General features: G+C 34.3%; 1 protein-coding gene across 1 annotated transcript in view; it reads left to right on the top strand.

Moving 5' to 3' along the window:
* DACH1 (dachshund family transcription factor 1) overlaps positions 1-15674 on the top strand; it is a 407431-nt gene that overhangs the window by 344132 nt on the left and 47625 nt on the right. Inside the window, exon 7 of the mRNA XM_008517937.2 lies at positions 15496-15647. Within this exon, the coding sequence (XP_008516159.2) occupies positions 15496-15647 (152 nt within the window). The remainder of the gene's footprint in view (positions 1-15495; positions 15648-15674) is intronic.

Raw genomic sequence — 15674 nt, 5'->3', positions numbered from 1 at the left:
CATATTTCAGGGTTAATTTGGTTTCCTAAAAGCTCTCTTATGGAATTTATGATTAAATTTAACAGTTGTGAAAATAATTTTGTTAGTGAAGGAAATAACAACTTCCTTAAGAGTATCATAACACTTTTGAAGCTATTGTTATACTAAGCACTATATTCAAAGCTCCATGGAGAATTTGTATGCTATAAAAAAAAAGTTAAAGAACAAAGTTTAGAATAGATTATAAGAGAAACAATGAGGACAGTATATTTGTCATGATTCCCAACTAAAAGAGAAAGACCCCAGTATAAATTTTCTCCCATGACTACTGTCCCGGGCCAAGGTATGTGGAGGACATATTAGAATTTAAAGCTATGTGTGAGTTTGAAAATGTATATAAATATACTGTTTTTCGCTGTTATCTTTGTCATGGTATTTCTTTAAGTTTCTAATGGAAAATAACATCAAAAGGCAATGTGAGTTTTTCATGTTTATTGAGAGAGTGTAGGAGTAAAACCTGCATGTTTTGTTTGCTTGTTCAAACATGCACTTTCTAATAAAGTTGGATACTTTAATTGCTTTCAGATTTTCAGTCAGTATTAAGTTACTTATGAAATTGTCTTTCAATGTATATCCTACTTATAATTTGTTAATCTTAAAGTACATGGGCTAAAAGAGAAAGCAATAGTAAATCTTCCAGGTTCTACCTGGATTTTGCATTCTTGTGAAATCTTACTATATGGGGAGAAGGAATAAATAATGAAAGATAATTTATTATGTCAAATAATAAACTTATTATGTATTTGCCTAAAGCTTTTGGTGATAGTTTTTAAAGTAAATTAATAATCTAAACATAGAATAGTTATTGAATGACTATAGAAGAGTTCTGCATACCTATATACCTATAGAGATACATATATACTTATGAACTTAAATAACTATGTGTGTTTGTGTCTACAGCCATTTGTATACACATATACATACATATGATATGCTTTTCTTGTGTTTCTTTCAAATACATTTGATCTAAAAGGGTTATTTTATCTATAGTAATATAATTATCTAAATCTTTCTTAATGTGCTATTTAGAAGATTCTTTGATTAATATTTATGTTTGTAAATTTGATATTTCTGAAACTAAATGCACAGAAGTAGCTTGAGAAATTAATTTATTTCATTTCGATATCCTTTTTAAACATATATTTATTCACTCTGCACATATTTCTTGAAAGCCTAGTAGGTGCAAGTCATCTTTTAAGGTACAGGGGGAACGATGGCCATAAATACAGAGGGATTTTGTTCTTCAGAATGTTGCATTGAAACAAACACATGGATAAGAAGAATGGATTAGTGGTTACCAGAGAGGAAAAGGGATGGGGAGAGGGCGAAAGGGGTAAAGGGAAATATATGTATGGTGATGGATAAAAACTAGACTATTGGTTGTGAGCACGATGCAGTCTATACAGAAACTGACATATAATAATGTACACCTGAAAGGTATACAACGTTACAAGCCAATATGCCCTCAATAAAATAATTTTTTAAGAAAGAAGCTTACATTGTCATTAGAGGAGACAAACAATAAAGAAATATACAAGAAGATATCAAGTAGCAATAATCTTAGCTTGATTTGAATTGAACATGCCAGGGGAATGAACAGTCACATGGTCACATAGGATAAAATAGTTCTACATTCTCCGGAGACATACACGACTAGACAGGAGTGCCATTTCTGCTAGATGATCAGCCATATCCAACCTGCTCCTGAGCGTTGCAGGCCGCAACTTCATGTGCAGACCTACAAGAGGTCAACCACATCTGGCCCCCTTATTTTTGTAATGTCTACATTAGTCACTCTCCTCACACTTGTTGGGTCTCATCTACACAGCTGTTCCTCAGTTCCCCTAAAATATGTTCTCTTTCCAGCTAAGATGCTTGATCTATGCTATGTCTTCTAATTTGAATGCATTAATTCTTCATGATTTAAAAATGAAATTCCTCAGAATGAATCCAAGGCATCCATGCTATGAGACATGTAGAATATAAAGCAGAAGATAACAGGAAATACTTTAATGGAAAAAAAGTGCTTGATGGGTTTTTTTAAATTTGAATTTTTAAAGTAATTAAAAAATTCCAAACAATTAGTTTTTCAAATTAATATTACAAGTAGGTAAAATTACAAGTAGGAAAACTTAAGTAAGATTTCTCATTTCTGTATTCAATTTTTTGACATTTTTTTTGAGCCAACAGTTATATTTTTCTTAAATATAGCACATTAAAAAGCTAGTAACAACAATTTTATGAATCTGACAATGTCATCTTTTTTCTTTGCTACAAAGAACAAACAGTTATAAATTGGAAATCAATTTTTAAAAACTTATATACAGTAAAAGTCCAGGAATTTGCATTATGTTTTTATGCTCTGAGAGTTGCAAGAGAGCAGCTGTGCTGTTCAAGAATCCCCTTCTCGCCAAGAGAAGAATGCTGACAATGACATAAACATACACTCTTAACTTTTTATATTTCCCTAAATCCTAAAAATTAGTGCTCTCCTTTGCATTTTTATATGAGCGTATGAGAAAGCAGTCAGTTTTAAAGGAAGAAGTCATAAAATCTCAATAGGTGAAGGGATATAAAGGTCACTTAGTTTAACCTCCTATTATTGTCTGGGGAATAGTTTCTATAATATTCCTGACAGGATGCTTGTCATCCTTTGCACAGACACTCTCTGTCCTGGCAAAGCTACTCTTGCCCAGAGCAGCCAATGGCATTTTTCCATAGATGAATCAAATCCTACTGTTTTCTACACATACTCACTAGTCCCTTTCCTGCACCGGGTAGCCACAAATATATTTAATCAATTTTTAAAAATTGGAATTTTAAAATTTAGAATTATTAATATTATAAATAATTTTTATGTGCTAGATTCATGTTTCTAAAAAGGCAACCCAAACTGAAACCATTTATTATACACCTTGTCGTTCATTCAGACTCAACTAATTTAAAATGTAAAGTAACCTCAGCTAAAATTTATCTTTATTACCATAGCAACGAAAGGCTTAACAAGTTAACTAGTTTGGGAAATAAATTAAAGCAGACATTCAACCACTCAATAATAAAAATGTGTTACATGTCAGACACTGAAGTAACACAGGTAAATAAGATGGACAGAGCTCCTTCCCTCACAGGTTTTTATGTTAAACACACTTAAAGAACAAACCTGTGAAGAAATTTGTTTGATCATAATTTTCAATGAATTTGACCATTTGAAATAGTCCTGGTAAGATGTATTAGTAATTGGTTGTTATGGCTGGAAGGGGAAAAATTAATTGTTTCAAGACAGTGAAGCTGAAGGTATAGAGCTGTGAGGCATCACTTCAGGAGACTTTTCACAGTTGCATGCCATGCTCTCTGTCTCAAGAGATTGTGGCATGGGGAGGTGGGAGCGCGGGGAATTATTAAAACAAAGCTGTGGCTTGGAAGGAGAGATTATGCTTAGGAAATTACCAGACTTACATTAAAGTTCTCTGGTGGAAAGTGAGGCAATTTCATGGCTAGGGTTACACAGGGAGGAAATTCAGGAGAAGTTAAATTAGAACAAGTGCAGGAGACAATTTGTGGCAATGTGCAGGGTTTAATTGTAGTTGATAAAAGAGTCAGGCAAGGGACCTGCTCCTACTGAAGTGAATCTCTTGGACGATCATTTTGTTGTCTTAAGAATCTTTAAGTAGCCCTTGTTTGTTTACCCAATGATATGCGTGTGTCCATTCAAAAGCAATACTTTTGTGGTTAAATATTTCTCACGAGGAAAGTATGGACCTTGTTAGTATGGTTGGCATTTGTAAAGGTGTAGAGTGGAGAAATTTGCGGGGAGGTGCCTGTGTGGGCTACGTAAGTTCTAGTTGATATTAAATGTATATTACACTCACGGTTGGAATTCTCTCTCATCTCATGTGGGGAGAATTTGGAGTTTCATTTCTAAGATAGATATCTTTGCTTCCAAAATGAATAATCATAAGTGTGACAGTAGTAGTAGTCAATTTGGGGGACTCTTGGCTGCTTAGGATAACCGTTGGCTGGGTTTTAAGAAGTAAATCAATTCTTGATTAAGCATGGAGAGTCAAATAGAAATGTCTGTTTTCCTTCTGCTCGGAGATAAAATAATTATAAAATTTTCTTTTTTGAAGTGTGTGTTTCTTTACATATTTGAACACATATATTCAATACATTTTTAAAATTCTTGTAGATAATATACATTTTACCCCTTGGGTGTTTAAAGAACATCGGTTCTGGAGCAAGATAACTTGAGTTTGAATTTGGCCCCTTTCCTTACTAGCTGAGTTATCTTGGCAAGTTAATCAACTTATTTTTACCTCTCTCTACTCATGCATAAAATGAGTATAACATTAGTAATAATCTAACAGAAGCATTGTAAGGATTAAATAAGTTAATGCATGCAAAGTGCTTAGTACATTGTTTTGCATATATAGAAAGCACTCAGTATATGCTAGTTATTTTGATGATCATCATCATCATCATTATACCAATGCCTCTGACTTTTTGAAAGAAGCATGAGCTAATAGAATTTTTACTGGTAGCATTATTTTTACGTTAAAAACTTTTTATTATAGAAAATTTCAAACAAGCATAAAATTAGAATAGGGTAATGAACCCCCCTATATACCTACCCATATTCAGGTTTGACAATGATCATCTCAAGCCTAGACTTCTTTCAGAAGTTTCCCCATCCAACTCCTCTCCTTCAAAGAACTTTAAAGCCAATCCCAAACGTATTTTATTTACTAGGTCAATATTTTCCTTTATTTATTTTCAGTGTGTAGTAATGATAAAGACTCTTTTCCTTAAATCACAATCACATTATCATTTTCACTTCTAAAATCCCTTAATATTTATTAAATATCCTGCCAAGTTTCACTTTCACCAATTATCATATATGTGTGTATGTTTGTGGGTATGCGTATCCTTGGAATCATTCAAAATGTCTTTCTTCCCCTGTGTTTCCTCTGAATTGCCTGGGTAGAACATGGGTATAACTTTTAGTGAAAAAGAAACGAGAATTTGCAGACTTGGGTTTGAAAATTTTGGGTCAATCACTTTTGGAATTGTTTCATCTGAAAAATGAAGAATTTATACCAAGTGATTTCCAAAGATATTCCCCACTTTTTATAATTCCACGGTAATTTTAGTCTAAAACCCATGTGCAAATCAGAGTTTGGATAATCCACATTGCCAGAGCTATTTTATAGGGGAATAATTTTATAGGGGAATAATTTGGGAATCGTTCTGTTTTATTCTCTTAGCAATACCATTCGTTTTCAGTTCAGAGACTCATAAATGAAACAGAACCGTGCAGAGATGACAAGAAGAGACCAGGACATCAAGCTATGGCACAGTGTAAAGGTGCCTGGTGTGTCCCTTCTATTTCTCTTTATTTCTAAAGTAATATTAATTTTGAAAAGGCCTTGGATTTATGTGACAACTCCTTCCCCCCACCCCCTGAAAATTCTCAAAGCACATTTCAGAAACTCATTTTTGGCAGATGTAAATTTAAGTAAATTGGCCAAGGTCACAGCACAATAAGGGCAGAGTTATCAAGGGAATGCAGTTTCCTGCTTTTTCCACCATCCATGAAATTAGAGTAACTCCACCCCTTAAAATGAAAGGGTCTACTTTCTTTTTTTTCTTCTGAATTATAAACCATGATTTGGAAATGTTTTTTACCATTAACTCAGGCTCTCAAAAGTGGCCTTTTAAGACTCTGAAACGTTTGTGTGTGCATTATTTCAACAACTATTACTGCATAGATTACAACCTATACAATTTGCTTTAAAAGGAGAGTGCCTTTTTTGTTTGAGCCGAACCATCAGATTTTCTTTTCACGCAGTATGACATGATGAAGAAGCTGTCTGCAGGAACAAAACTAGTTCACTTTCTATGGGCAATCGCAGACTGTAAAGTAGATTATTAAAGTATACAGAAATAGAAAATTAAATCAGAAGTGATGTTTTACTGTGAGGTCTTCTTTGGGCCTTATAAAATAAGAAAGAACTAACCTTGTTCTATTTCTGAGTCCTGGAAAAAGCCTCGTAGCAGGCATATCACCTTTAATTAGGTTTCTGCTTTTGGGAAGCATTTTACCAGCCCCCTTTCATTTATTTTTAATGATGTTATCACTAACAGGCAAACAGTCCCTTAATAAAACAAAAACAGTTTCTATATAAAGCCTGGTGTACATGTCCTGAGTCAGTCATCTAAAAACAAATGTTATGATTATTTCCGTTGTGCTCTTAGAACCCTTAATGGCCCTACTGTGCAGATATGCAAAACATCAACCTAGGAAATATAACCGGGTCTGTTATGTAGCTTTCAATAAATGCTTTCCCATATCCACTTGCAGTATCAGCAGTGAGGTTAAACCTACGGGGTCATGGAAAAGACAGAAAGGTGAATTAAGTGGATCTTTTCAGCATAAGCTACGCCATCTCTTTCATAAACACTTGTGACTTATGACTTTAAGAAACAAGCAGGGGTGAAAGCCACCCAAAATGTTTAAAAGTTAAATCAGTGTGTGTGTGTGTGCATGTGTGTGTGTATGTGTCTGTTTAATGCTTGGTACCATTCCATTTTTGCCAAGAAATTCCAAGTTGTGAGAGGAAGAAGATCTATTTACAGATATATGAGTACTTTGGCTCCATCTTCTAGTTGCCAAAGATAGTGATGAGTTTGCTGTAAAGGCCACGTTTGGAAATATTAACACACAGCTCGATTTAGAGTTTTCTCCATATATAGATTTTTGAAAGACAAATGCAGAATAGCCAGAAATTAAAGACTCGCTTTTGAGAATAATAGTAGAAAATAGGATTTCCCCTTAAAAATGCAAAGTTTTAGGGCCGGCCCAGTGGTGCAGTGGTTAAATGCGCATGTTCTGATTCCGTGGCCCGGGGTTCGCCGGTTCGGATCCCGCGTGAGGACATCACGCCAAATGGCAAGCCATGCTGTGGTAGGTGTCCCACATATAAAGTAGAAGAAGATGGGCACGGATGTTAGCTCAGAGTCAGTCTTCCTCAGAAAAGAGGAGGATTGTCAGATGTTAGCTCAGGGCTAATCTTCCTCAGAAAAAAAGAAAAAATAAAAAAATAAATAAAATAAATACACGAAGTTTCATCAGGGTACTTAGGATCCCTGCTTTCCTTGAACTGTTATCCCTGCCTGGTTTCCTCACACAACCCATTGACCTTCCCCTGTTTAAATCTTTCCCAGTATTGAATGCCCATTTCTAATGTACCTTGCCATCAAGATTTCATTTTTCCTCACTCAGCTCTCAACTTGCATCATCTAAATATAATCTCTCCTTTTTCTAAATAAACACTTGGTGCCATTTGAATCCATCTTTTGGCACATAACCTTATTGAGATTATAATTGCATGCATTTTTTTTAATCTTCTTCCTAGAGCTTCCTCCTAACCCAAGATAATGTCTATGAAATTGCCTTGTAATCAATAGAGTGGTTTTCCAAAAGAGGGTATTTTTAGTTTTACTATCGTGGATGTGGAATGACCTCAGGGTAAGCAAGAGACTATATCCTTCTTATTTGTGCATACTGTACTCCTCCAGCTTTTGCCTCACTTTGTCTCATTCACATACTCTTTCAACAAACATTACTAAGTGCTTACTCTGTATTAGGGAGCTGAGACTACATATCCTATTTCTTCCTTTATGGAGTGGTCCCTATCTTTCATCAGCATCTCAAAGGTGAACTACCCAAAAGTTAAGAACTACTGATAAAGATGATAGTTACATATGTGCTTAATGAATACTTTATGCATTAATTAGGCAAAACTGTGAGATTGATGCATTTTTTAGCATACTTCCAGCATCCTGCCAAACATGCACTTACAATGATCTCCTTCTCATGTTAAATCTTTTCCTTTGGCCACTCAAACTTGATATCCAGAGTTCTAATACTGCTTCAAGCATACCGAAGGAACCTCTGATGTGGGTTTCTTTTTTCTTTCTTTCTTTTTTTTTGGCGGTGAGGAAGATTGTCCATGAGCCAACATCTGTGCCAGTCTTCCTCTATTTTGTATGTGGGATGCCTCCGCAGTGTGAATGATGAACAATGTATAGGTCTGCACCCGGGATCCAAACCTGCAAACCAGGGTCCGCAGAAGCAGAGCATGTGAACTTAACCACTGCGCAACGGGGCCAGTCCTGAAGTGTTTTTGTGCTCCTTACAGTCTATTTCTATAAAATACGTACTGTTTTCTTTTTTGTGTAAGTCAACTTGTCCATTTCCTCTAGGTCCTGCTGCCTAAAGAGAAATTGATAAACTAGTTCATATCCTTTTGCCCTTTCTCAAGTTTTTTCTATCATAGTTAATTTTAACTGTTCACTGAACTAATGCAGGGTTAGTTTGTATAAGGCAACCATAATAATATCTAGTGATAATTTTATTATCAACATGATACTTCATCATCACAAGCCTCATTAGAGAGAAATAATATAGAAACCACAGACTTATGGTACAAGACCGGAATTCTCCCCATGGCATATTGAAGCTAAGTTTACAAAAGGAAATTTGTAATAGAGTAAGTTATTTGTTAATTATTAATGGTTTATATTTATTAGCATTTTATATTATACAAAGCACTTTCATATACATAATCTAATTGGATTTAAGCTGTGGTCCTTTGAGTTTGTAATCAGCTTTTTAATAAATAAGTGAGTCTAACAGAGTATAAAAGATGGAGTCTTTGCTCTATTATTTGCTAATACTTGGTAGAGGCAGGACTTTCTCTCATACTTTCTGAATTTAGGCTGGTTTGCTTTTCATTTTACGATAGCAACATCACGTTATGGTAACAATTTTACAAAAATTTCTGAAGTAATTTTAAATCCAGAATTTGAAAAATGCACTTAAAATTAAATATAGGAAATAGAACTATTCCATGATACTGCTGGATAATAATAAGAATTGAAATAGATACATGAAAGTCACGCAAATAAATTTTCATGTGATATTTTGGAATTCTTATTTTGTGAGATGAAAAATGGAAAGAAAAAAATTTACATGACCATTTTCAGACTTAAAATTACATTCTGGGATCACATTATTCAACTTTATTATTAGTTTCTATTGCCAAATTAAAGCCAGAGTTCCTAGAGGAGGAATGAGCCAGAATTGAGGTTATGATTGAACTCAATTTAAATGACTATATTTTATGTCTGGATATAAGTTTCAAATTTTTTTAAACACCAATCCTTAACTTTTTAGATTATTTATGCCTGTGCTCCAGTTGAGTAATGTAGCTGATGAGTTTATAAAAACACCAATAAATATAACTTTATATGCAGTTATGATGGAAATTTATCAAAATGACAAAGAAAACTTCATATTTTTATAAATAATTATTTACATCTGTATAGAAAGTACTATATTCTCAAGAATTTCTGTCAACTTTTTTTTTCACTTTGCCAGTATAGAAATGTAAAGTCTTCTTGCAAACTTCCAGATCTATTGTAAATATTAAACATGGAGAATTTTCCATTTTAATGTTGCTATCTACTTCACATAAAGATGAATAAATGTGAATCCCCTTGGAATGTGTGGTTTTCTAAAAGTGAGTGAGTATTTTTCTACTTGGAATTTATGATGTAATAAAAGACATGAGAGACAAAGACACACATACACACAAGAACTCAAAAGAGAATATAAGGGATTAGTTATGAAAATAATAACTGAGTTAGATTTTATTAACAGGAAAGAAAACATTTTAAAAGTAGAGGCCCATTATTTTTTAAACAACATTGTTCCTTAGGATATCCTGCTCAATTGCTATGTGTGATAAGATTGGAGGGAAAAAGCTTGTCTTACAGAGGCATCAATCTTACTGATGCTCACTTATTGATAAGTTACTTAAAATATAAGTAGAATCATGAGATGAAGTGATGAGAAGAATGAAATATTTTTTCATACTTTGTTGATTTTGGACTTTTAAGAATATTTCTTATCTTCCGTTTCTGCTTTCTCTTTATATTGTCCATTATTTTCTAAATGATGTTTATTGATTATATCTTGTTATAATTGTCATTATATTTATTATAGAATTATTAAAATGTTAATCGTTAGGTTTTTTTTGGTCAAAAGATGAAATCATTTGTTCGATTGTAGTATTGTAGCATGTCATCTTCTATTTTCCTTTAGAAAACCACTGTAGCTCCCTGTAACTGAATTAAAATACAAGAATACCTTAAAGTTAATAACCAGTCTCTCTTAGGAATTTTAAAATGGGAAGAACTCTGTTGAGAACTGGCTTAAATACTAGTCCCCTGGGATGTGGAGTACTTAAAAAAAAAGTTGTACTCTAGTTAAAGCAGCTTTCAAAAGTGCTTATTTTATTCCTAGGAAGATGCACCCGTCAAGGCATCTGATTTTCCATCCCAGGTATTGGGAATGCCTGTCTTATAGATGGTTGAACTATTTCCCAATTTGATAAAATGAAGCAAAGTAATTAAAGAATGCTTGTAAAATGGAGTTTGTAAGCCTAAGTAATCAATAGCTTGCTCTGAACTGTTGTGTTTGTGTGACTCCTGCTTTTTCAGATGTTATATAGACATCCATAACTCTTGGAATTTGTAATTAAGAAGATATTGAAATTCTGATTCCAAACTGATGCATTAGCACTTTCCAGTCAATATATAGGTGACATCTCCACTTAACTAGTTTTTATGAATTTTTATAAGAAATAATAGAGACTATGAAATTTTAGATTTGAATGATACTAGAATTTGTCTCATTCAACCTGCTAGTTGTTTTTAAATTGAGGAACCTGAAGCCTGAAGAAGTTATTATATGTCCAAAGTAGCTAACACTAACTGGACACTAAGTCATTTTCTTTATATATCTCAAAGTATTAAAAAAAATGTTATGAACTATTTTAGTTATCTATAGCTATATAACAAATTACATCAAAATTTAGTGGCTTAAACCATCAAACATTTAAATCTCACAGTTTCTTTGGATCAAGAAACTGGGTGCAACTTAGCTGGGAGCCTCTGGTTTAAGGCCTCTCATGAGATTGCAGTTATGCTATCATTCGGGGCTGCAGCCTCATCTAAAGGCTCAACTGGGCAGAAGGAATCTGCTTTCAAGCTACCTTACATGGTTTTTGGCAGGCCTCAGTCCTTCGTCATGTGTACCTCCATGGGGCTATCTCATGACATGACAGCTGATTCCCCCCCCTCCCAGGGCAAGAAATGCAGGAGAAAGAGAGAAATGGAAACTACATACTTTTTATCACTGAATCTCGAAAGTGACATCCCATCACATTTGTTGTATTTTATTTGTTAGCTCTAACTAAGACTAAGGAGAGGTTCTAGACAGGATGTGAATAGCAGGAGGGAGGAGTCATCAGAGGCCATCTTAGAGGCTACTACATGCCCAGAGAAAATACTCCCCAAGTACTTGTCAAGTAAATTAAATATTTATTTATTATTTAGCTCTTTATGGTAAAACACCTCATGATAATAAAATTGGAATATGGACTCTGGGTTAAACGATAGTATTCTGTGTATGTTATTCTTGCTGATTTTATGCTGTGGTTATGGAAGAGTATGTCCTTATACTTAACGAATATGTGCTGAAGTCTTAAGGATTAAAAGAAGAAAATGGTTCAAACATATGTACACACTCAAAGAATGAGAGAGAGAGATAATTAAAAAGTAAATGGGGGGGAGCCAGCCCCATGGCCAAGTGGTCAAGTCCACGCTCTCTGCTTTGGCGGCTCAGGGTTTCGTGGGTCCCATTCTGGGCGCGGACCTAGGACCTGTAACTAGAATATACAACCATGTACTGGGGGGCTTTGGGGAGAAAAAGAAGAAGAAGGAGAAAAAAGAAAAAGATTGGCAACAGATGTTAGCACAGGTGCCAATATTTAAAAAAACAATAGCAAATGTGGCAAAATGTAAACATTGGGGAATTTGGGTAAGGAGTTGAATTCATTTCTGAGGGCCAGCGTAACACACTACCCCAAGCTTGGTGGCTTAAAGGAGCAGAAATTTATTTTCTCAGAGTTCTGGAGTCCAAGAATCTAAAATCAAGGTATCAGCATTGCTAAGCTGCCTCCAAGAGGCTATAAGGAAGAATCCATTCTTTATCCCTTCTAATTTCTGGTGGCTGTCAGCATTTCTTGACTATGGCCACAAAATGCTGAGCTCTGTCTTCACATTGCTTCCTCCCTTTCTGTAGCTTCTCTTCCATCTCTCTCAAATCTGTCTCTGCCCTTCTTTTATAAGGACACTTATCATTGGATTTAGGGCCCATTCTAAACCTAGAGGATCTCCTTGTCTCAAGATTGTTAACTAAATTACATCTGTGAAAACGCTTTTTCTCAACAAGCTAGCATTGCTAGGCTCCGGAGATTAGGCATGGATGTATATTTTGAGTGGCTACCATTCAATCCACCACAGGGCTATATAGGAAATCTTTCTGCAATTCTTCCAATTTTTCCATAAGTTTAAAATTATTTCAAAGTATTAGAGAACAAAAAACAGAGATTGTGTTGTCAAATTCTATAATAATCCAAAGATCATAGCATCTGACAAGGCAACTTCCTTTTAAAGGTAAAACTTTAAAAAATATGTACAGATATATCAAATTGGAATAAGGTGTTTTGTGAATTTGTGCTTCATCATTCACTGTTTGAAGTCAGTGTAGATTATGTGATGTCAAAACTCGCTTTCACATTGTCTGGTCTCTCAAACTTTTGCTTTAATCTTCTTAGAACATTTAGGATATCAAAGGTCACTTTTATTTCAAAAGGAAGAACTATGTTCCCAATTTTACTATCTTTGTAGGAAGACTAGATGAGACTTTCTATGATGTTAATTGCCACAAGATGACAACTTTTTCTCAGTCTTAAAGCCCAAAGGAATATTTTTGTTTTGTTTATTTGATCTTTGATTAGTTTTTCTTCTTTTCAAAAACATATATTGATTCAAAGAACACTAGCCCTTTTTTTCATTTCTTAAGCAGTCATTCTGCCCTAAATTTGATTGTTTCATACCTACGTATTGAGTTAAAGTGGCCTTATACATATTTCCATTATGTAAAATGATGAATGAATGAATCCAATCAAGTAAGTATATATCAAATGATAGTCTATTCACATATAACTGAAACCATGAGGACCCAGATGAGCATTCCACTGAAGCAACTGCAGAATAAAACATGACACAGGCACACACACATGCACACACTTACACATATACATGGAACAATTTTGATCTTATACTGAGAAAAATGGACTGGCTAACAGAATAATGATGGAAGCCCAAATGTTTTACTAGTTATAGTAGTTAGCTGCTTAACAATTGGGATGGATCACTCTAGTCTAGAAATGCTTCTTGAGGCTTGCAGATTGTTTTTATTAAGCATCTAGCACATTGTTTATGTTAAGTAAATATTGGCTACATAAATATATGTATCATACATGATTTAATGAATTAATTCACACGACAGCCAAACATAGTCGTGCATAAATGTATTGAAGTTAAATCAAATAGCCATGGGGATGATGGAACTTATAATCAAATGTGTATGTTTGTATGTGTTTGCATACATACACATGATGCTTTTTCTCGGACAACCTCTAAGAACTGTGGAGTCATAGACTCTAAACCTGAAAGCAAACTCAGGTGGTCATCTGGTTCTGTGCCTTTCTTCAAGAGACAAGCAATTATTATCCCCATGATCTATTAAGCCACATTTTCTTTAGCATGTGACAACTAAGGTGATGCTGATCGAAAAATATTGCTCTCCATTCTTAAACAATTTCACATGCACATAGATGTTTAACAAGTGGCTTTTCAGAGCTGTTATGAGAAAACACTAGCAGCCTTGGTCTGGAGGAGTAATTTATGACAGCTAGGTAAATGGTGTCCAAGATCACCTTGATCGCATTAGCCATGCAGCAGCCTTACCCCGCACTAAAGTCTTTCTTTAACCCTGGTGACACGTGTGATAAAAAAAAATAACAACACAGTGAGTCCTATTTCAGCTGCTTACTCTGTTTCTTCTTCTAGTACCTGGAGCCTCAGATCATCTGTCAGTGAGTTAACAGAGGAGGGAGTGGGAGGAGAAACTGCAGAGGAGTGAGTGACTGTGTGTGAGAGGAGTGTAGCTAATAGAAGGGCTTGTGTCCATCACTCCCCTCCCCAACCTTTCTTCCTTTTTGGTTCATTAACAAGAAATGTGGAAAGGTGAGGGAGATGAATTTAACTTGTTCTGACATTAGTTAGAGATGGCGAAGTGCGGTGACTTCCATATTTCTGTCCCAGAGAGAAGTAATTGGAAAACGTGTTGTGTGGTTAGCTGTTGTAATGAAAAATAAAGAAATGATTGAGGAGAACAGTGGAATCAAATTATCAGCATAAAGGCAAGTGTGCTGAAGTTTTTAGCCACTTGCAAAATTGAGAGATACTATCAGGACTGTGCAAATACATTGCTCTGATTAATTTTCCTGGGGTGAAATATGAAAATATTTATAAAATTGAGAAACTTGCCATGAATAAAATTTTCTCTGTGATATAATAAATTAAAATAAGCTGTAACTTGTATCTATCTTATATGAAACTGTAAAAATCTTTAAATAATAAAGAACTGAATAAAAAGATTTCACTGTGAGAGTAAAAAGAATCTGTCTTGGGGCACTACTATAAGTTGCTTAAAATGTTGAAGAATATTCAATAAATAAATTAAAGGCTAATTTATCTTAGAGGATTTTATATTTGATTTTCTAAATATTGTTAAGGAAGTTGTATTTTATTACCCTTTCTTTAGACCTCTTTTTTATGTATAAAAAGCTAGTTTTTCAATATGAAGGTGAAAGGTGTTCAAGATCAAAAGAATTAGATCTTTAGTTTTAATAATATTGAACAATTAAATTATAATTTAGAAAAACTGTATTTGTTTCTGGCTCTTCTTTTAAGATGTGGAATTAAAGATTTTAATTTTACATTCTTTTGTAGATTTCTTGAGAATATATTTGAAAAAATCATTGATATAAAGGGAAGGGTTAATTGAGGAAGAAACATACTAATATACAAAACGTTTATATGAAGCTCTGGAAATATTCTATTGTCAATCCAAACAGAACAGACTAAAATGAGATAATTGGGAAGGTGCCCATAAAGTCAGCCTGAATATATTATCACAACTATATATGAGATAATATTTGTTTTAAAAAGATTCTATGGCACTGTAAACTCAGTCTCATTAGAGACTGCATTTAAAAGGCTTATAAAGTTACTCATTAATGTTATCTTGTATCTCCACAGCTTTTTCATTAAAGAAAATTCAGCAGAAAGCATTTTCTCCTGATAGCAGGAACCAATTTGCAATAAATGTTCTGGAAACCACTAGGGAAGCCATTACTGAGGTCTAATAAAAACAGACAAGCGTAACTTGTTCTATATTTTTGTTTCAATCACATACAGATGAGACCCCGCTTTCCACACCAACCGCAAGAGACAGCCTTGACAAACTTTCTCTAGCTGGGCATGGACAACCACTACCTCCAGGTTTCCCATCTCCTTTTCTGTTTCCTGATGGACTGTCTTCCATAGAGACCCTTCTGACTAACATACAGGTAGGCCTTTTTGCAATCTGGAAGAAA

This window comes from Equus przewalskii, chromosome 16, assembly GCF_037783145.1.
Source record: "Equus przewalskii isolate Varuska chromosome 16, EquPr2, whole genome shotgun sequence".
In the NCBI taxonomy this organism is placed as follows: domain Eukaryota; kingdom Metazoa; phylum Chordata; class Mammalia; order Perissodactyla; family Equidae; genus Equus; species Equus przewalskii.
The sequence above is the reverse complement of the archived record's forward strand: the minus strand, read 5'-3'. Positions and strand labels throughout refer to the sequence as shown.